Consider the following 21,641-nt stretch of genomic DNA (forward strand, 5'->3'; position numbering starts at 1 on the left):
GCATCACTGCGTTCTACGTCACTGCACTCTATGCCTATCCACTTTAAGCCACTCTGATCTACTCTAAGCCACTGCACTCTACAGATCTCTTCTCTGGACCACTGCACTACACTCTACTCCACTTTACTCTACTCTGAAAAAGTCTACTCTATGTTGCTGCACTTTACACCACTCTATTCCACTCTGCATCACTCCACTCCACACCACTCCACACTATGCCACTCTATTCTACACCGCTGTACTCTATGCCACTGCTTGCTACACTAATGTTCACCACATCACTTTACTCAAAATTAATACACTCTACACCAATGCACTCAATGCCACTCTACTCTACACCACTGCACTCTACTCCGCAGCACTGCAGTCTCTACCACTGAACTTTGTCACTGAACTCTATGCCACTAAACTCCATGCCACTCTACTCTATGCCACTCTACTCTATACAACTCTACTTTATACCACTCTGCTTTATGCCACTTTATTCTATGCCACTTCTCTCTTCTCTGCACCACTCTATGCCACTCTACTGCACTTTTCACCAATGCACTCTATGCCCCTAGACTCTACGCCACTCTAATCTACTGTGCACCGCTGCACTCTGACACTGCACTCAATACCACTTAACTCTATGCCCCTCTACCCTACTCTGCACCACTCTACTCTATGCCAGTGCACTCTACCCCACTCTACTATGCACTACAGCACTCTTCACCACTACACTCTACACCACTCCAGTTTCGGCCACCCCACTCTGCACAACTCCACTCTACGCCACTGCATTCTGCAACTCTGCACTCTATGCCAATGCTCTGTAACACACTACTCTATACCACTGCACTCTACCCTGCAGCACTCCACTCTACCCAACTTTACTCTACTCTGAAACAATCTACTCAACGTGACTGCACTCTGTGCCACTGCACTCTACACCACTATAATCCACTTTGTTTCACTCCACTCTATGCTACTGCATTCTACACTGCACCACTCTATGCCACTGCAATCTACGCAATGCCACTCTACTCTAAACCACTGCGCTACACTAATTCACTCTACACCCCTTCACTCAAAACCAATGCACCCTACCCCAACTACTTTGCACCAATGCACTTCACGCCACTATACTATACAACATTCTACTCTATACCACTGCACTCTGCGGCACTGCAAGCTATGTCACTCTACACCATTATGCTCTATGTCACTACACTCTCCGCCACCCTATTCTACTCTGAAGCACTCTATTCTATTCTGCGCCTCTGTACTCTACGTCACTGCTCTTTGCGTCACTCTACTCTGCACGAGTAGCGGCTGCTGTGCGGGCGTAATGTTGGGTTGGCGGATGGGGGCGATGATGGGTAGGTGGGGGGAGTGAGGGGAATAGATAACAAATATTTAAAAAGAAAAAGAACATACCTTTCGCCTGCCACCCAACGCTCTTCCACATGACCTCTCCTCGCTGCAGCAGAGGCTCCCAGCCTTACTGCGGCAAATTTGGAAAGCAGCATAAGGATTGGCCTGAGCGCTGGGGCTTTATGCTCCCAGGGAGAATGGGAGCCTTTGCTTTGTTGTCTCTAACCCAGCAATGCAGCTGTGCTGGAGACAGCTCAGTGCGCGTGTGGGTTTGGCCGCCCTCAGATGGCGGCCAAATCAGCATGCGCACTGATGGCAGTGCTGCCCACCACTCCCTTTCCTGACTGACCTATCCCAGGATGCAGCACGTACAAGTTGAAAAATAAAACAGTAATAAACTTGTTTTGTTATTGTTTTGTTTTTCAACTTTTGAGAGTGGCAAGGGGGGCGATGCTCCTCCGCCACAGCAGAGGAGCTGCAACTGCTCTGCCAAACTATACACCAGAGCGCTTTATGCCACTGCACTCCATGCCACTGCACTCTATGACAGTGCACTTTATGCCACTGCTCTCTATGCCACTGCTTTCTACGTCATGCAATCTATGCCACTTCACTCTACACAACTGCAGTCTATGCCACTGCACTCTACACCACTACACTCTATGCCACTACACTCTGACACTCTGCTCTTCATGACTGCACTATATGCCAATCCACTCTATGCCACTGCCCTCTACTCTGCACCACTCAACTCTATGCCACTCTACTGTACTCTATGCCACTCGACACTGCTTTGATCCACTCTACGCCACTGCACTCTACACCAATCCACCCTAACATACTCTGCACTTCTGCACTCTACAGCACTCTATATCACTACACCATATGTCACTTCACTGTTCTCTGAAACTATCTACTCTATGCCACTACAGTCTAAGCTAAGATATTCCACTCAGCGCACTCCACTCTATGCCACTATATTCTATTCTGCTGCACTCTACTTTATTGCACTGTACACCAATGCCCTCCACACCACTTAACTCAAAAACAGTACACTCTACACCATTGCACTGTATGACAGTGTACCCTGCACTACTGCACTGTATGCCACAATACTCTACTCTACACCAAACCATTGCACTCTATCACATTCTACTCTGCAGCACTGCATTCTCAGCCACCAAACTCTATGCCACTCTACGCTATGCCACTCTACTCAGTGCCAATTTACTCTATGACACTTCACTCTACTCTGCACCACTCTATGCCTCTCTACTACCCTCTAAGCCAATGCACTCTACTCCACTACACTCTATGCCACTATACTCTATGCCACACTAATCTACTGTGCACCACTGCCCTCTATGACACTGTACTCTATGCCTCTTCACTCTATGCCTCTCTACTCTACTCAGCACCACTCTACTGTATGCCAGTGCACTCAACCCTACTTAACTGTGCAGCACCGCACTCTTCGCCATTGTCCTCTACATCACTCTAGTCGAGGCCTCTACACTCTGCACCACTCCACTCTGTGCAACTCCAGTCTGCAATGCTGCACTCTATGCCATTGCACTCTACGCCACTACTCTATACCACTCCACTCTGCCCTGCATCACTCCACTCTGCCCTACACCACTCCACCCCATGCCACCTCACTCTACTCCGAAACAATATACTCATGCTGCTGCATGCTAGGATATGCCACTGTACTCTAAACTACTGCATTCTACACCAGTGCACTCGACATCATTTTACTCAAAACCAATGCACCCTATGCCACTACTTTGCACCATTGCACTTCATGTGACTATACTCTACAACATTCTACTCTCTGCTACTGCACTCAACAACACGGCATGCTATGTCACTCTACACCCTTGTACTCTACATCACTGCACTCTACACCACTCTACTCTGCACCACTCTTTGCCCCTGCACTCTTTAGGCCGGTACTTTATGTCCCTGCACTCTACTCTGCACCACTCCGCTATACACCACTTTACTGCATTCTACACAACTGCACTCTATGCCACTCCACTCTATGCCACTCCACTCTGCACCACTCTACTCTATGCCGCTGAACTGTATGCCACTACTCTATGCCACTGCAATGTACTCTTTGCTACTGTACTCTATGCTGCACCACTCCAATCCACTGTACTCTTAAACAATCTACTCTATGCCACTTCACTCTATGCAACTGCACTCTATGCCACTGCACTCTACACCACTCTACTCCACTTTCTGCCACTGCACTCTATGCTGTGCCATGCTATGCCTCTGCACTCTAGGCTATGCCATTGTACTCTAAACTATTTTACTCTAGACCAGTGCACTCTACATCACTTTACTCAAAACCAATGCACCCTATGCCACTACTTTGCACCACTGCACTTTATGTGACTATACTCTACACCATTCTACTCTGTGCCACTGCACTCAACACCACTCCATGCTATGTCATTCTACACCCTTGCACTCTACATCACTGCACTCTACACCACTCTACTCTGCACCACTCTTTCCCTTTGCACTCTTAGCCCCTGCACTCTTTAGGCCTGTACTCTACGTCCCTGCACTCTACTCTGCACCACTCCACTATATACCACTTTACTGCATTCTACACCACTGCGCTCTATGCCACTACACTCAATGCCACTACACTCTATGCCACTCCATTCTATGGCACTCTGCACCACTCTACTCTACGCCATTACACCACTGAAATCTACTCTGCACCACTATACTCTATGGCACTACACTCTACATCATTGCCTTCTCTGCCAATGCATTCTACACCACTTTACTCAAATTCAATGCACTCTATGCCAGTCTACTCTGCACCACTGTACTTTAAACCACTTCACTCTAGGCCACTCTACTCTACTATACTCCACTCTACAACACTCCACTCAACGATATTCCACTCTATGATGCTGTACTCCATTAAACGCTGCCCCACGGACACTCTACTCCACTCTATACCACTCAACTCTACAGCAATCTACTCCACTGTATGCATGCGACACTACTCCATTCCACCATGCTCTACAAAACTTCCTTTATGCCACTCCATGCCACTGTACTCCACTATTTCCTATGACACACTACTCCAGTCTACTCCACTGCACTCTATGCCACTTCACTTTGACAGTACGCTCTATTACACTCTATGCCACTCCACTATGCCACTCTACTCCACTCTACGCAACACCCTATACTCCACTCTGCTCCACACCACTCCACAACACTCTATGCCACTCCACTCTATGACACTCAACTCTATTGCCCTTCCACTCTATTACACTTTACTCCCTCCACAACACTCTACAACACTGTACGCTAGTCCATAACACCCAACATCACTGTTCTCAATGCCACTCAACTCCACTGTACTCCATTTTATGACACTCGACTCCACTCCACTCTCCTTTACCCCACTAACGTTCAGCCATGCTGAACAGCAGTCACTTAGGTTTACAACATTGCTTAGACATATTCGCAAAGACAATAGCGCTTGCATAGGCGAAACCTATTGCCTTTGCCAATGTTCGTCATCCATTGGCCTTTTCATCTGCCATTCACATTTTGCCCATATAGCTAGAAATAACCATACTTCGGTGCCATGGCTGGCTGATGAGACCTTATTTTACTTTGTCAATGCTTTTTTAATTTGTTATTCTTTTTTGTTTTGCTGTCACCTTTCATGTGCATAAATAATGTCTTCTGGTTGGAAATTTAAAGCCAACGATGCCTTTTATTTGAGTCAATAAGAATCATATCATTTTGTCGTACACTAAAACTTAAAAAACGTTTCTATACCTCAATTCAGTTCGTGACTTAAATTAAAATCATCACGAATTTTAAAATCATGTAATCAGCAAGCAGGAGATTATATACTGTAAATCAACAAGGATCATAGGGCCAGATGTATCATAATCACCATTTGCAATTTCTAAATAGCGATTTTTAAGGAATCGCTATTTAGAAATCGCAAAATGGTATGTATGTAGAAAATCGCTATTTTTTAGCGATTTCCAATTATTCCTTATTTGCGAATTCGCAATTTGCGAATTCGCAAATAAGGAATAATTTCCCATTCATTTCAGAAATGACTGTGAAATAATTCTCAATTTGCAAATTCGCAATTTGCTAATCGCAATTTGAGAATTATTTCAAGGGTGCAGGGGTGTCTCAAGGACACCCTGCTGCACCCCTGAAAATTACATGTGTGTGCATATAGCGCACATACATGCCCAATGGGCATGTATGTGCGTCATATGCCACCCTCACAAATGTACAATTGTGCATATTTACAAGAAATCGCAAATTACCACCAACTACAAGTTGGTGGTAATTCGCGATTTCTAAACCTGAATTCGCAATTTTAAAAAGCTTCATACATAGCATTTAAGGAATCGCAAAATTGTAATTCCTTAAATGCTTAAGCAAAATAAGGAATCGCAATTTTTTCCGATTCCTTATTTTGCTAATTTTTCATACATTTCATAAGAGGAAAAAAGGCCGTTTGCGATTCTCTAAGGCCGAAATTTTGCGAATTTTGGCCGTAACGAATCGCAAAAGGCTTGATACATATGGCCCTAAGTCTCGTTACAGAAACTAAAAATATTAATTAATCATGAGCCAAATGTGCATATCGTTTTAAAATGGACAATAAGAACACAATACAGACTTATGGGTCTAATTTCCTATGTATTTCATAAACTTTAGAAATCAACTAGTTACAAGGGGATTATTTGCTTTTGAACATAAAATATGTTTCTTTCCAGGTTCTAAAACCTAGCTTGAGATTTGCTAGCCAGTTATTCAAATAATTCATGACAGGACATAAACAGATAATTGGGCCCATTCACAATCTGCATTTTGTAGTATGTCTTATAGAACTGCAAATCTTCCTACTAAAATGCTAAACACAAACCTATGTGAAGAGTTTTTTCCTCTCCTTCTCCTATTTTTCCTGTTTGGAGATCTCCGCCTGAGTGCGGCGTCTTCGCTCAAGTAAGTATACACTTTAGTAGTAAATGTAGGATGGGCAGAGTGGAATGGCTGGAAAATGGGGAATACTTACTACGAACGAGGAGGGGAATACGAAGCAGTAAGAGGGGATACAATACGATCGGGCAAGATGTCCACCCACCCACAAAAGAGTAAGCCTATTACTATTCACCAATTACACTTCTAAAGTTACTGCAGGCAAAAAGGGACCCAAAAAAGGTAGAAAATTACTCCAGCTCAGAGATGGAATATGTCAGCACCACATATGAGTAGCCACTTACACTGCAGCATCCTCCTGTAGAAATCAATGGAATTAAAAACGTGATAGTTCTACGTTTATTTTTGGCTATGTAGCACTCATACACTTCAAATAACAGGTATAATGGGCGGTTAAATAATTTGTAATCTTTTTATTTATGCCAAGCAGATCGCTGCCACATACCTCATCTTAAGTTTGTTCCTCTTTTCATTTTTGTGTTGTATACTTGTGTTGTGGGCAACTGCAGTGCTTACTCATATGTATAGCATGCCATACGGCATAGGGTGTGTGGTTGGAAAGATGTTGTTATTGTTTTCAGTCCATATGAGAAGTGTTTATCTGTCATGCATGATGACAGCTGAGGTGCCGTTATCTTGCTAAGGGATGCTGCCCCTGGTAATGTGTTGGGTGAGGTCAGACCCAATTCAGGGGATGGGGGTACGGGCAAGCAGGGGCTATTGGCCATGGGAGCTTAAGGCATTTGCCTCTGATGTCCCAGTACCCATCCTACTATGGCTCTGCAGACTGGGGCTAAGGTAAACCTTTTTGCATTTAACTCTCAGTGGTAGCAATGGCAAGCAATCACAGGCTGTGGGGGTACCACAGGCCTAAAACGCACCAGACACCAGGCACTGTAATAATGTGATTGACCAGTCCAGTGCTTTTCTTTGTAAAAAGAGAAGTACTTTAATACACAATAAAAATCAGTATTAAAAGTCCTACACAAAAGTATCCAGTACTTAGAGTCTCTGGTGCAGGACTATTGCTTCATGGGTATACTGTGACAAGTGCCTCAAGCAGCAGATCACTTACAGAAGTGTAGCTCTCACAGGCATATGTGGGGACAAGCGCCATGGGGCTAGCCATGCACAGGTCTGTTCGGGCATACTTTAGGCAAGGACCCTTGGCTGCAACAGTGAAGTCAGTTCTGGCACATTTGGCAAGACCCATGATTTAGTAGTGGTTTCTACTTCAACATCACAGACCATTTGGGCACACTTACGGGAAAGCGCCACAGCTGTACCAGCAACGTTGGTGGGGAAATCTTCTTGGGCACACTTTGGCAGTGCTAGGAATCCTCTACTATGGCAATGGTGACTGGCTCAACAGTGGTGCACACAAACTATACTTCCACTAGTCTCTGTCAGACGGATCCACAGCACTGTGGTCATCTGTAGCTGCCCACACCACTAGTCTGCTCCTCTTGAAGAGTTGGCTCACTCCTTCCCTCTTATAAGGCAGAATCCTTCAGTGTTAGTGTTCTAGGAAATGAAATAGCTATTCCTTCTGGTCAGATACCAGGTGTAACCCCCTTACGTCTCTGGCGATGGCATCAGGCAGTCACCCAATCTGGTTGTGTAGTTGTCCTTTGGGTACTCTCTGGACCCCCTCCTTAATCAAAGAGAACTTGAAACAGGAACAAGTAGGTCAACAGTTCTCTCTCTTATAAAAGTACACCACACAGGGGATGTGTATTCTCTATCTCCACTTCCAGAACCAGTTTTGGTTGGTTCTTCTTTCATGTGTCCTTCTCAAGCTGTTTTCTAGAAACAACCTTTTTCTAGACTAGAGGGATGCTCCTCACAACAGAATCATCTCCAGACTGGAGCTACCACAAAAGATGCAGAAAGAGATTTGGGCATTCTGCAACTGGCTATCACAGCCACACTTGACGATGATGAGAGATACAAAAGACTTCCCCCTTTCTAGAGCGACTTTTCACTCTGACAAAAGGAATTTCAGCCCCACCCTTCACCCCTTCCATCCACCAAATGGTAGTATTCAGGGATAGTAAGCAACAGCTCTCTGCAGCATAAGGACATCATTGAATTTCGAAGGAGAGATTCTATCCTCTTCCCCACTTCAGAATCTGAGGGCCTGATTACGACTTTGGGGTAGTGGCGCTGGGGCAAGGCCACCTCAGCTGCACCACAGCTGTACAAGCCCTTCAAACCATATTACGAGTTGAAAATGTGCAAATCGTAATACGTTGCGGTCCTTTGGCGGCTGCCATGGCCAATCCTTGAAAACAGGCACCGCAATGGGAATGGCCAAAAAGTTCTAGCACGGCATGGATGGTGACGCCCATGCTGTGCTGAAACTGGGGGGAGTACAGACGGCGGCACATGTTGTGCCCCCCTGAATGTATCCCCATGTGTGGGGAACCTGGGGGTCCAGAAGGGCCCCCTTTGTTCTTGCACCACCAGCTTTTTCATGGAGAGGCTCCACCATGAAAAGGCTGGCGTGCACGAGCTCAAAATATGCTGAGCAGCACTGTGTCAATCGCAGCTCAGCATAATAATAATAATAATAATAATAATAGGCACATTTATAAAGCGCAATGGTTACACTATGACCAGTGTCTCCCCGCGCTGCGGTAATGTTGCCGAGATTCTGCTACCCTCCACCGCCACTCTACATATCACGGGGGAAGAGGTACGTTTTTAAGTTTTTCCTGAAGCAGTTCTCCTGGACCTCCATCCGGAGACCCACTGGGAGCGCATTCCATTACTTAGCAGCCAGTAAGCGGAAGGACCGTCCACCCATCCTAGCTCTCTTGACAACGGGTACACACACCAGACCCACCCCACCCGAACTCAGCTGACGTGTGGGGACATAGGGGGTCAATAGATCAGACAGGTATGATGGAGCACTCCCCTGCAGGATCTGGTGACAGACAAGAGGGCCTTGAATATGACTCTTTCCTTTATCAGGAGCCAGTGTAGCGCCGCCCGAGCTGCCCTTGCAGACGACCTTCTTGGGTGCCTCAGCATTAAGCGGGCTGCCGCATTCTGTACTCCCTGAAGACAGAGCATACCTTTAGTTGTCGCACCTAGATAGAGAATGTTGCCATAATCCAGGCACAAAGTCACCAAGGCATGGACCATGGTCTTGCTGGCCGCCGTGGGCAATAGGTCCAAAGTTTTCCGCAGGACCTTCAGGGCCCCAAAGAAGGCGCCCGCCACCCGCCTGATGTGATAGTCAAAAGAGAGGTTAGTGTCTAGCCATACTCCCAAATTTCTTGCCTGCACACAGGGCGTGGGTGTCATCCCCAGATTCTGGGGCCACCCTGCCGAGGACCACACCATCGGTGCCCTACCCACCACAAACACCTCCGTCTTGTTACCATTCAACTTCAGGCAGTTCTTTGCCATCCATGCAGCCAGTTCTTGCAGGCATGCAGTGAAGCTGGAGGCAGCCGTCTCAGATGCCTGGGTCAAGGAGACCACCAGCTGAGTGTCATCGGCATAGGATACAACCCTGATCCCAAACCCATCCACAATCTCTGCTACGGGAGCTACATAGAGATTGAACAAGGTTGGGGATAGGGTTGATCCCTGTGGCACTCCCTGACTCAGTTTGATGACTCTAGAGTAGTGATCACCCTGTCTCACCTGGAAGCAGCGCCCAAACAAAAAAGATTTTAGCCAGCTCAGGCCGCCACCTGACACCCCTCCATTCCTCAGGCATTGCACCAGTGTGTGGTGATCCACAGTGTCAAAGGTGGCACTTAGATCCAGCAGGATCAAGGCCGCCATTTCACCAGGGTCCACAAATTGTCTGATGGATTCGGTGGCGAAGAGCAGAGCAGATTCAGTAGAGTACCGTGCTCGAAAACCAGACTGGGTGGGGTGAAGGAGACCACATTCTGTATGCCGTCAGTTGATCATTCACCACTTTTTCGGCCAACTTGGCAAAGTACGGCAAAAGTGAGATTGGTCGTAAATTGTCTAGTTGGTCTAGACCAATATGCGGTTTCTTAGGGAGCGGCAGGTCCACAGCTTCCGTCCAGCAGCTGGGTACTCTACAAGTCCTAAAAGGTGTCTCTACCAGACGTCTTATATAGGGCTCCAGGCACTCTAAACTCCCTCTCAGCTTTTTCGGTGATGCCCAGTCCCTGGGGGATCTGGACTTGATGCTGCAGCAGATTTTAATTAGCTGTTCCAGGAGGGGCATCAAAAATTTCTTCAGCCCCTATCCCTCCTCCGCAAGTTCTCTCTCCTCCGTCCCTTCCTCTCTCACTCTGGCTGATTCAGGGAAGGTGGAGTACATTTTCTCCACTTTATCGGAGAAGAACTCGGCTATCCGATTATAAAGCTCCTCTGAGCTCACAGCCAGTGCAGCTAAAGTAGTAAGGAAGGATATCTCCATATAGACCTTAAATAGCTCCCGAGTAGAGTTGCTGGCTGAGTCGATTCTCTCCAGATAGTGAGCAGCTTTGGCCCTTCTAATTAGTCTATTGTACTTTCTAAGTGCCTCTTTGTATTGCCCTTTCCCCTGTTCTGATAAATCTGCCCTCCAATGCCTTTCCAATCGTTTGCACCCAGCTTTCGCTGCTCTCAAGGCGTCTGAGTACCACAGGGCAGATTTCTGAGCTCTGCCCTGTTTCCTCTGTGCCCAGGGGGCAGTGCAGTCCAGAGCCTCCGTAATCCTTCCCTCCAAGTTCTTACATGCCGCTTCGGCATCTGTACCACCAGGAGGGCCCCCCTGAACCAGGGCATTACTAAAAAGTCCCTGCGAAAAGCCCCCCCATCTCCGACAAACTATTGTCTTATTACCACCTTAATCGTAAAGGACCCCGCCTCACTGTCAACCAGGTTGATATCTTCCAGAGTGCATTGAATGGGGTGTTTATAAATAATCGCTATGGCGCCCCCCTACTGACCCTTCTATCTATTCGGCTAATCGCATAGCCCTTAGGAACCGCCTCTAAAATGTCAGGGGCCGAATCCTCATCCAGCCAGGTCTCAGTGAGAAACACTAAATCAAACTGACCGTCTACCAGCTGGTCATAGACTTCCAGTCTATGTTTCCTAAGGGACCGGCAGTTCAGTAAACAACAGGTGAGCTTACTAGTAACTTCCTCCTCCTCCCTCACTCCTCCTAAAGTAAATGGGCAAAATCTACAGCCCCCCCTTTTGCTGTTACCCGCAATACTGTGTTTGGAGCCGTCCTTGGTATGGGGGCTAAGATTATAAAGTTCCTGATGACCATAATGGTATTCGACTCTGCCACGACCAGAGGTTCTGGCCCCAGGCCCCGTTCGGCCGCGGTCGCTGGGACATCTCAAGAAATAGCTGCTTGTTCCAACAGCTAGACCGCTAACCGCCCCCCCCCCCCCGGAAGTGCCTGGCTCTCCCTACCCCGCCCTCCGCGCAATGGTACTGGTTACCGCGTCGGACCAGGGCGGGTAGGAGTGACGATTGAGCCCAGGACACAAGCCACCAGGTAAGATTGCCCCCAAACTGAAATTTAAAATAAAGTTTTAAAAAACTCGGTGCCAGAGCTAAGCACCGCTATGTTAGCACAGTCTCCAATCCACAAGTCAAAAACAGTAAAGTGAACTGGCCGGTAGCATGATCAGCGGCAACAGGGCTCTGCCACCGCCCTACTCACCGCATCGCACCCTCGGCTCCACCTTCCTTTATGCCTGCCTGCTCCAACAGCTAGACCGCTAACCGGTTCCCCGGAAGTGCCTGGCTCTCCCTACCCCGCCCTTTGCGCAACGGTACTGGTTACCGCGTCAGACCAGGGTGGGTAGGAGTGACGATTGAGCCCAGGACACAAGTCTCCAGGTAAGATTGCCCCCAAACTGAAATTTAAAATAAAGTTGAAAAAAAACTCTGTGCCAGAGCTAAGCACAGCTATGTTAGCACAGTCTCTAATCCACAAGTTAAAAACAGTTAAGTGAACTAGCCAGTAGCGTGATCAGTGGCAACAGGGCTCTGCCACGGCCCTACTCACCGCATGCATTGTGGAGATCCTGCACCACTGCCAGGGAAGGACTGTTCCCTCGTGCAGCAGGTAATCTGGAAAACAGCGGACCGCCATTTCTGCGCAACGGCGAGTCTGGCGATTCCAAGATCGCCAGACTCGTATTCAGGCCCTAAGACTTCTCTCCCAGGAATGTCAGCAATAGACTTCCCCTCTCTGGGATATGAACCTCACATCCATCTAGTGCACATAGCAGGCCAGGATCTTCCGAAATGGAACTGTAGACCTACTTCACTTTGGGTTACTCAGATATGCATAGTATGGGTAACACACAATCTGTACACATACATATATGTAGACATATGCTCTGGATATCAGCACAGCACATTGGATTCACATTTAGCAGCAGAAATAAACGCAAGACGGTCAGTGGGCCATCAGTCCATGACACAAATAAAAAAAGGCCTGGTCACACTAGGATCCCTAAAAAATCTGTAAGCTGCCATCTTTGCTCTACACGCTTTAACCCGTGACATGGACAGTGGTCCCTGTAACTATGGAAAGCCCACTTAGTGGGCTCCTCCCGGGGCAGGAAAGGTACAAAAACAGACTCCTGTCAAACAATAAGCTATGCACTTCATACAGTAGATGTTCGTCTTCACATAGTAGGGGTAAACCCTCAGGCTTTGTAGCCAAGACCCTGAGTACTAACATCAACAGGGGGCCCATGGCTATGTGCAGCAGAGGGTGGGGTGCAGGGTATGGCCTCTAGCAAGTCACTCTAGCCTATCTATAAGTCTTTAACATCTACACTGGATGGTCTTTGATTGTCTGCAGTGGGGTGAGATTAGCAATCTCAAATTTGTATACTCTGTCGGCGGGGTGCAGGGTCTGAACTCTGGCCAGATGTGTGTCCCATCCTCCATGGTAGTTTAACCTCCATTGTTGACAAATTTCTGCCATGCGAGGCAAGGGGGGGGGTTGCAGGACTTGGCATCTTGTCAAGCCTTGCACCCCACCCTATTCAGGCATCTAACCTCCATTAGGCACGGCCTTCAAATGTGCACAGAGGGGGTCAGCAGCAGAGTCATGCGCATCCAGTCCTCTTAAGTTTGCTCCAGTGTTGGTATGCTGAGTTGGTGGCAGCTTGGTAGCACTGGATTGTATTGTGACTCCAGGCTGTGTGCAGCCTGGCAATACTAGACTCTCAGGAGCTGGGCCCTTTGAATGACTGAAGCTTGTACCTGGTGGTGGTGTACAGGCTGGGTAATATTAGCCTCTCCAGATTTGGGCCTCTTGGGTGCATGGAGCTTGAGTCCAGTGGTGGTAAACCGTGTGAAAGGTACTAGCCCTTCAGGAGATATGCCTTTTAAGTCAACGAGCCTTGCACCCATTGGTGTTGTACTAGGCTGGGCCCTTTGGATCTGTGATAGTCATGGTGTACCTGATCGGTGGTACTAGCCCCACTGGAGCCAGGCCCATTGAGTTTTTGAAGCTGTTAAGATTTCACCTAGTGGTGGTGTGCTAGCTGGTGGCATTAGTGCCTCTGGAGTTAGGTCCCTTGAGCCTGTGAAGCTTGCACCTAGTGGTGGTCTACAGGGAGGTGGTACAAGCACCTCTGCAGCTGAAAAGCTTGAGCCCATGAAGCTGACATCCAATGGTGGTGCACCATGTAGAAGCCACTAGAGACTAAGCAGCTGGGCCTATTGTGGACGTGAAGCTTTCCCTGGGTGGTGGTGTAACAGGCAGGTGGTATTAGCACCTCTGGAGCCGGGTCCCTTAAGTCCATCAAGATTGTGGCAGCCAAGCAGATCATGATCTCAACCGTCCAATAGGGGAGAAAATGTCCATTGGACAGTCGTTTTGTTTCTTTTTTTTATTTTTGGGATTCAAGGATACCCTCAACTGTCAAGATATATCTCAAACTTTTCCTTAAATGTAACACTTTTGTGCCCAACCTTAGCCTTGCTCTAACATATTTACACAAATTCAGCCAAAGTACAAACCTTGAGTAAAGTTCAGACTGTGTGCCAGGGTGCCAAGTTTGGTGTAATTCTGTTCAGCTGTTCAGAGGGAAAAACTTCCTATGAGAATCAAAATGAGAAGTCACACTTCTTGGTACACCCCTTTTTCCCATCTTGATGGCTCATCATAAACCTTTCCATGAAGGAACCAAAGTGGGTGAACTTTGTTTGGAAAGGTTTGACAAGATTTATCTAACTGTGCCAAAGTTATTAAGAAAGGAATAAATGCCTGTCCTATGGAAACTCTGACCTAATCTGGTACGACTACACTGGCACTGTTGACACTATTGTACCAGGTATATTTAGTAGCATATCAATACAGTACTTGTAGTTTCATAATAAAAAAAAATCCTTGTGCTGCTACATGGATAAGAAGAGAAGCTTTTCCACAACAACCAATGAGTTATTGTAAGAAGCATATTTGGTCATTATGACAATTCCCCACAAATATAGTTTAATCAGCCCAATTTTGTGAAGCTGGATTTCTTTGTTTTTCAAATTTGCTTTAATAGATTTGAGTTGAGACACAATTTGGGGAGAGTGAGACAAATACAGGACAGATAGTTAATCCTAGATGCAGGAAATAGGAACATGCAGTAACAAAATCAGTGAGAAGAGGCCACAAGGTTCAAGGGATATAGACATGGGTGCAAGCAGAGAAACAGACATAGGGAAACACAGGCAAGAGAATAGGAAGACTCATGGACAGAGATCACGGACGGGGAAAAGGAGAGGGTGATGGGGAAGGAGTAATAAAGACAGTAGGCTCAAAGGCAACAGGGGATCACGGAAGCAATGAAAGGGGACACAAAACACTGACATAAATCAAAACATGAAAGTAAAGGGCCATGGGATTCAACACTAGCACAGAAACATGTAGCACATACAGGAAAAATGAACACTGAGGAAAGTAGATACACACTGACTCCATTATAAGGGAGCATAGACTCAGGAATAGGGCCACATATACTCAGCGATAAGCAAACTCTGAACAGAGACAATCGTGTAAGTAAGCTCAAGCACTATCTGGGCCTAGAGCTCCTGTGGCTGACCCGAAGTACATAGAGGGCCAGAGACTGAAGAAGGTGATAGAATATAGAAATATGTGGCCCGCTTGGAGGAAAACCGAGACAACCGTTACAACTGGGTGCCTGATCCTCTGGAAGTCTACTCTGTACTTTGTGAGTGGATGAAGTCCTGTGAACAATGCAAGCAGTTGCTGCTGCAAAGAAATCACAAGGAACCAGTTGGTACTGGATGTTTTGATGTTGACCAGAATTGCAGTGGGAACCACTCCGCACCTTGCACCAATAAAATGGTTGCTGCTGAATTACCCCTCAATGGTTGGAGACTGTTGGTGTCAAGAAATTTGCTCCATAAACTCTTAGGTATATGAAAGGAATACTTGGGTGCACAAAATAAATGCTGTAAAATGAGTGGGGACTATATGTTTTGTAGAGATACTACGATTGAGTTACTAAATACACTGAAGTTCTGTTACAGAATTTTTTCTCTCTTCTCGCACTGGACCCAAACATCAATCTATACTTACTTTATGTTATTTGTTCTCCTTCTATTATAAACAACGAAGGAGTGACTCAAGTGCAAAACAAAAAGTGATAATCGCAATGGATTCATGAAATAGTGCTTCGCTGTATACTGCACGCGTGATCAATGCTCACACGCGTGCAGAAAATACAGTGGGGCAGTCTTAGAAATCCCTAAGGGGGCCCGGACGACCGTCTTCAAACGGAAGAAAGTCAGGGCGTTTGCTAGTCACCATCTAGTGGGTAGAGGGAAAAGACCTAAGTTCTTAGAAGGACCCTCACTCACCACTAGTTGGTGACATGCTTCATCATCGGGTCCCCGCTGGGGTGACCGAATGTCTCCCCAGCGTGCTACGACGCCTGATTACAGCGTTTGAAGACGGTCGTCCGGGCCCCCTTAGGGATTTCTAAGACTACCCCACTGTATTTTCTGCACGCGTGTGAGCATTGATCACGTATACAGCGAAGCGTTATTTCATGAATCCATTGCGATTATCACTTTTTGTTTTGCACTTGAGTCACTCCTTCGTTGTTTATAATATATATGATTGGGGTACAGGAGTGTCTACACCCTACCTCTCTTGTTGTTATTGAATTGAATTTGTTCTCCTTCACCTGGTCCTCCGATAGATCTCATACATCACATTAAGAGGTGAACAACTCTAGGGTGTCAATGTTGGCTACCTACTAGGACCAGGAATTAGTACCCAACTTATAAATTTGGAATCAGGTTCAAATAAATTACCTTCAGTACAATACTGTAAATATTGATGGCGACAGGGAGTCCGAATCTCTTAAAGAAGTTCAAGTGGGTTAGGATCACACAGGCTAATAACTCTGCTGCTGCAATGCAAAACAGTGATAACAGAACCTGATGTTCTGTAAACAGTTTATGAATATTTCTGCTATGCATTTAGAAATGTATTATCTCAAGGATAGTTCTTGTGGAAAGAACAGATAGGCAACTCATGAGACTTGGTCATTTAAATGTTTCAATTAAAGTTTATAAATTTAGTAAATGTAATCGATGCATCAAACAATCATTAAGAAGTTAGTTGATTAATTCAAATAAGGCAATTGCAGGTGTAGTGTGAAACTACAGGTAAAAACAGTCTAAACGTAAAGTTCTCAATGTCCATAGTAATAGATAAATTAAGAAAAAATCTCTAATTTGGCAAATTTAAAAAGGAAGATGGACACGACATATTGGGATATAGTTCAGCCAGGAGTCCAAAGGAAGTCTGGTAAGCAGGAGGTTCCTGCCTTTTATGGGGCAAGACTGAGTCTGTAAAGTTCTCTGTAGTCTCAAGCGAGTCAGCCAGCAAGCCAGCAGACAAACTATCCCAAAAGCAGCAAATTAAGGGTAAGACCAGAGAGCCTGGGATCAAGCCGGTCAAAGAGCCCCCTTATCCTGGGTGTATTTCCATTTTATAGTTCATTAGTCCGGATGTAACATTCATTGTCATACTGCATCATCCAGCATCCATGAGGTAATCTTTTGCTCATGAGGTGTAAAAGTGGCAACATGTAGGTATTTTCCCATACCAAGCATGGGAAATGACAGTCATGGTCAAAACACAAAAAGCGATTCACTACTAAATATTTCTCGTGTGCTTGTCACAAATTTCCAGTTCTCATAAGAGTATCAATATATTTAATACATTATGTATCAAGTCTCTTTATGTCTCGTGAGAAAGTACAGGAATGTTACGAGTGAAAAAGAGAACAAATATCTCCTCATGAGAAGGTGTAGGCCTAAAGAACGAAGTCAAGTTACTTCTCATAAAAATTTCAATAATTAAATCTCCTATACAGTTAAATGTCCATAAAAAGCTTGTTAAATGGAAAATTCAGCCTGCTGCTATATATATTTGAAAATACATATGTGTAACACATATGCATACATTTAGTAATCAATTTCGCTTTAGGAAATATGAGACTCCTCTTGTATAAAGAACATGTCTGCAAAGTTTCAGCTTTCTAACTCTAAGCATAGCAGATTTGCACCATATTTTCAAAGTCCAATAGTGCACTTCCGAAAGACTAGAAGAATAGTTTTTCAAGCATCTCATAAAAATTCGTCATGTAAATCATTATTTTTGTAACTAATCCTTGTAAAGTTTCATAACTATATATTCATGCATTTCTTCTTCTCAATTATTACATTTAGAAAGATTCAGTTTGATGAGTAAATGCATAGCTGTTTAGAATGTTTAGCATGATTCAAAACGTTTACGAAAATTAGCTGTTAAACATATTTAGAAACACATCATATATTTTCCATCAATTCTAAAATCTAAGCACTCTTTAACGGTGCGCATCAAAGCTATTCGAACCAGATGACCGCATGAGATACGAGCCGCAAAATGTTGCTGATTCAGTTTTCCTGGCCCCTGTGCAACAAAGCTGATATTATGCAACTGTTGTAATATACAGACAAATTTCAAATTTACTGGGTTCAATTTATTAAGAACAATTCTATGAATCCAGACTACTTAGTGTTTAAGCCCTGAAGAAGTTTGATGGCGGACGAAACGCGTTGGCTATTCCGTTCACAAGAACTTGAATAAAGAATACATTTTAAACTTCAAAAGCTTTGATCGGCTTCATTTGGGAAAACAACTGTGCAGTGTAAATCATTTGCAACGTGTACTTGGTTAAATGAGATGTAAAGAAATTAACATTTGTTTTTTTTTTTATATTTGAACCTCTTGAAGAGTGCGGAGCTATTTTGTGTGTATTCAAGGTGCACATTGAGTTAATATGTCTGTTGTTGTTCTATTACAATTTCGTGGAAAGGATGAACAGTTTTTACACCGCATCAACCCCACATGTAAAGGATGAACAGTGTTTACACTGCATCACTTCAGTTTGTGTTACCAAATATGTAATAATGCTATAAATTGAAGGCTGCTAGTGAAGGTAAAACGAATTTCTTTTGTGTTTTTTCTTAAGGAAAGCTTTTCACTGTGGAATCAAAGAACGGCTCCCAAGGACTGGACCTGGCTGGAGCTCAAAGTTCATGTGGAGCCCAAGGATCTCGACTGGCCACTGCTCAGGAGCTGAGGCGGGCAGTGCAAGAATGCCCATTTACTGTGTGCACCAGGGGCTGGCTGGCAGACGCCACTATTGGGTAAGAAGAATGAAAGTGCAGTAACACATCATTGTGTAGGATTCGAGGTTATTTCTGTCTAGTTCCTTCTTTATTATGCCTTCATCCGATGGTAAGTTTCCAACAATCTCTGCTAGGATGGTTTTCGGGGCTGTGGATGCATATCTAATTAAGAGGACTATGTGACGTTGGTCTTATATTTTGGGGAGAAAGATCATTGGATAACAAAATCTTTAGATAAAAAAGGGTGTTAAAAACGCTGAAAGAAACAGTTATGATGTAGAGTACATTGAATTATTATGAATAATGCTAAGAATTTGGGTTACAGTTAAGAAGAGGTAAAGGTGTGGTTCACGAAAGAGAGGTATGAAGCATCTTGTTGTATCCAAAGAAGACAGATCCAGTCCAATAGGTTAAGAAGATTTATTCTTAAAGACAAGTACTGCTCTCAAACTGCCAGAGTGTCTCTCTATCAAGCTCCAGTCTCAAGTGACCAGCAAGAGCCTAAGCATTCTAGTATTGCTAAGCAACGATGACATAGAAGGAGAGGCTTAAAGGAGAGGCATAAGATTAACAACCATTCAAAAGAAAACACAATATGTACAAAATGGGTATAAAGATGAAGAGGAGTAAAACAAGGGATATAACACACCTCCTCACCTGTAAAACAAAAAGTTAAGTCACACCTGTAAAACAAAAAGTTAAGTCACATAATCATCAAGATACTTTGGAGTAGCTCTCAGCCTTTGACCTGACTCTAATAGAAGGATCAGAGACAAACCCAGGACCTTCCAAAGCATCATCAGGAACAGTTAAATCATTATTTACAGAAAAGCCAGTATCAGAAGAACAGAAAGGAACACCCGAAACAGAATTGTAAGAATCCTCAACAGGGTGTAACGACAGACCAGAATCGGAAGAAGTTGCAGACTTATTACCAACAATTCTAGCAACACGTCTGTTGCTCCACCATTTCCCACCTGAAACCATGACAGAATGTTTACCAACTTTGATAATGGTACTTTCAGGATAAAATCTTGATCCTTTGACTTTACCTGGTCTCCTTATTCTAACTTTATCTCCAACAGAAAAACATTGGTTCTTAACATGTTTACTGTCGTCATATCTGATCTTGGACCGGATTTGAGAATTCTCAACCCTGTCCTTTACTACATTCAAATCAAGAGAAGTTCCACCAGATTTGGTTTTTGTAACCACCCATTCAGGGGAAAATTCATTAAAGGATTCCCTACCACGTAACATGGCAAACGGAGTGATCCCCGTGGTGGAGTGAGGAGTATTATTATATGACCACACTCTGTCACTGACAACATCCTGTACACTTTGTCCAGAAGAGATAGCAAGCTGAACAGAATCTTTTAAAATGCGGTTCACCCTTTCCACTAAACCATTACCCTGTGGGCCGTACAAGGCAGTGGTTAGATGTTTTACTCCATAATTGTTCAAAAAATCTCTCAAGTTGTGTGAAACAAATTGCACACCATTATCTGAAACAATAAAGCCAGGGATTCCTTCTGACCTAAACAACTTAGACAAAAAACAAATCACATTTTCTGTATTGGGATCCTTCATGAATTTGAAAGACACCCATTTCGAGTGATAATCCACAACAGTTAAAATAAACCTAAAACCTTGGTTCAAACCGCCAATTGGTCCCAAAACATCTATACCTAATTTCACCCAAGGATTTTCAGGAAACTTTACTGGAGACAAAGGAGAATTGACCCTGCGTAAAGATTTTTCGGCATGAGAACATTCAAAACAGTTGTTCAGAAATGTTTCAACAGAAACATCCATGCCTGGCCACCAGTAATGTAATCTTAGTCTTTTCTTCGTACTGGTAATTCCTCCATGACCCTTGTGGGCCAAAGCAATTACTTTGTCTCTGATAGATATAGGGGGAACAAGTAAAGATCCTCTCATAACAAGATCGTCTTCAAGGCTCAATTTGTCCTTAATTTTAGCAAAAGGTCAATTTGACTTTCTCTTGGCCAACCATCAGATATCCACTTTTTCAAGAGAATCTGAGAATTGTCACATTCTGACGCTCGTAGCCAGTCAGATTTAGAAATGACCCCTTCAGTTAACTTTAAGCCATCAACCAAACTTATTACCACCTCCTTATCGTCAAGGATGGATTCAACCTCCGAAGAATTCACAGGACATCTTGATAAAAAATCTGCCTTAAAATTTTTCCCTCCGGGAAAATGTCTCATTGAAAAATTAAAGTCATATAACTTAGAAAATAAACGGACTAATCTAGGACTTGCATTTCTCAACCCTTTATCATTCCATATGAAAATGAGAGGTTTGTGATCAGAAACAAGTACAAACTCTTTGCCCCATTCATAAGTAGAAAAATGTTTGACACCCCAGACACAAGCAAGGGCTTCCTTTTCTATAGTGCTATAGTTTTTTTCTGAGGACGAAAGTTGTCTAGAAGCAAAGGCAATCAAATTTTCATTCCCGTTGTCTAACTGACTAAGTATGGCACCTAGACCCGTGTTACTGGCATCAACAGTAATGTAAGATGTGAAAGCCTCATTGAAAGGTTTAAGTGCAGGAGCAGAAATGATCAGATCTTTTAA

At 44.6% G+C, this 21,641-nt stretch overlaps 1 protein-coding gene across 2 annotated transcripts in view; it reads left to right on the plus strand.

Annotated features, from left to right (window-relative positions):
- The window catches only part of SUSD5 (sushi domain containing 5), a 528,474-nt gene that overhangs the window by 102,892 nt on the left and 403,941 nt on the right, over positions 1 to 21,641 (plus strand). For both annotated transcript variants that reach the window (XR_015309865.1, XM_086964685.1), the window contains exon 2: positions 18,876 to 19,053. Coding sequence is in view for 1 of the 2 variants with exons in the window: in XM_086964685.1 (XP_086820811.1) it covers positions 18,876 to 19,053 (178 nt within the window). In the remaining variant the exon portion in view is untranslated. The remainder of the gene's footprint in view (positions 1 to 18,875; positions 19,054 to 21,641) is intronic.

This window comes from Lissotriton vulgaris, chromosome 4_1, assembly GCF_964263255.1.
Source record: "Lissotriton vulgaris chromosome 4_1, aLisVul1.2, whole genome shotgun sequence".
Taxonomy (NCBI): domain Eukaryota; kingdom Metazoa; phylum Chordata; class Amphibia; order Caudata; family Salamandridae; genus Lissotriton; species Lissotriton vulgaris.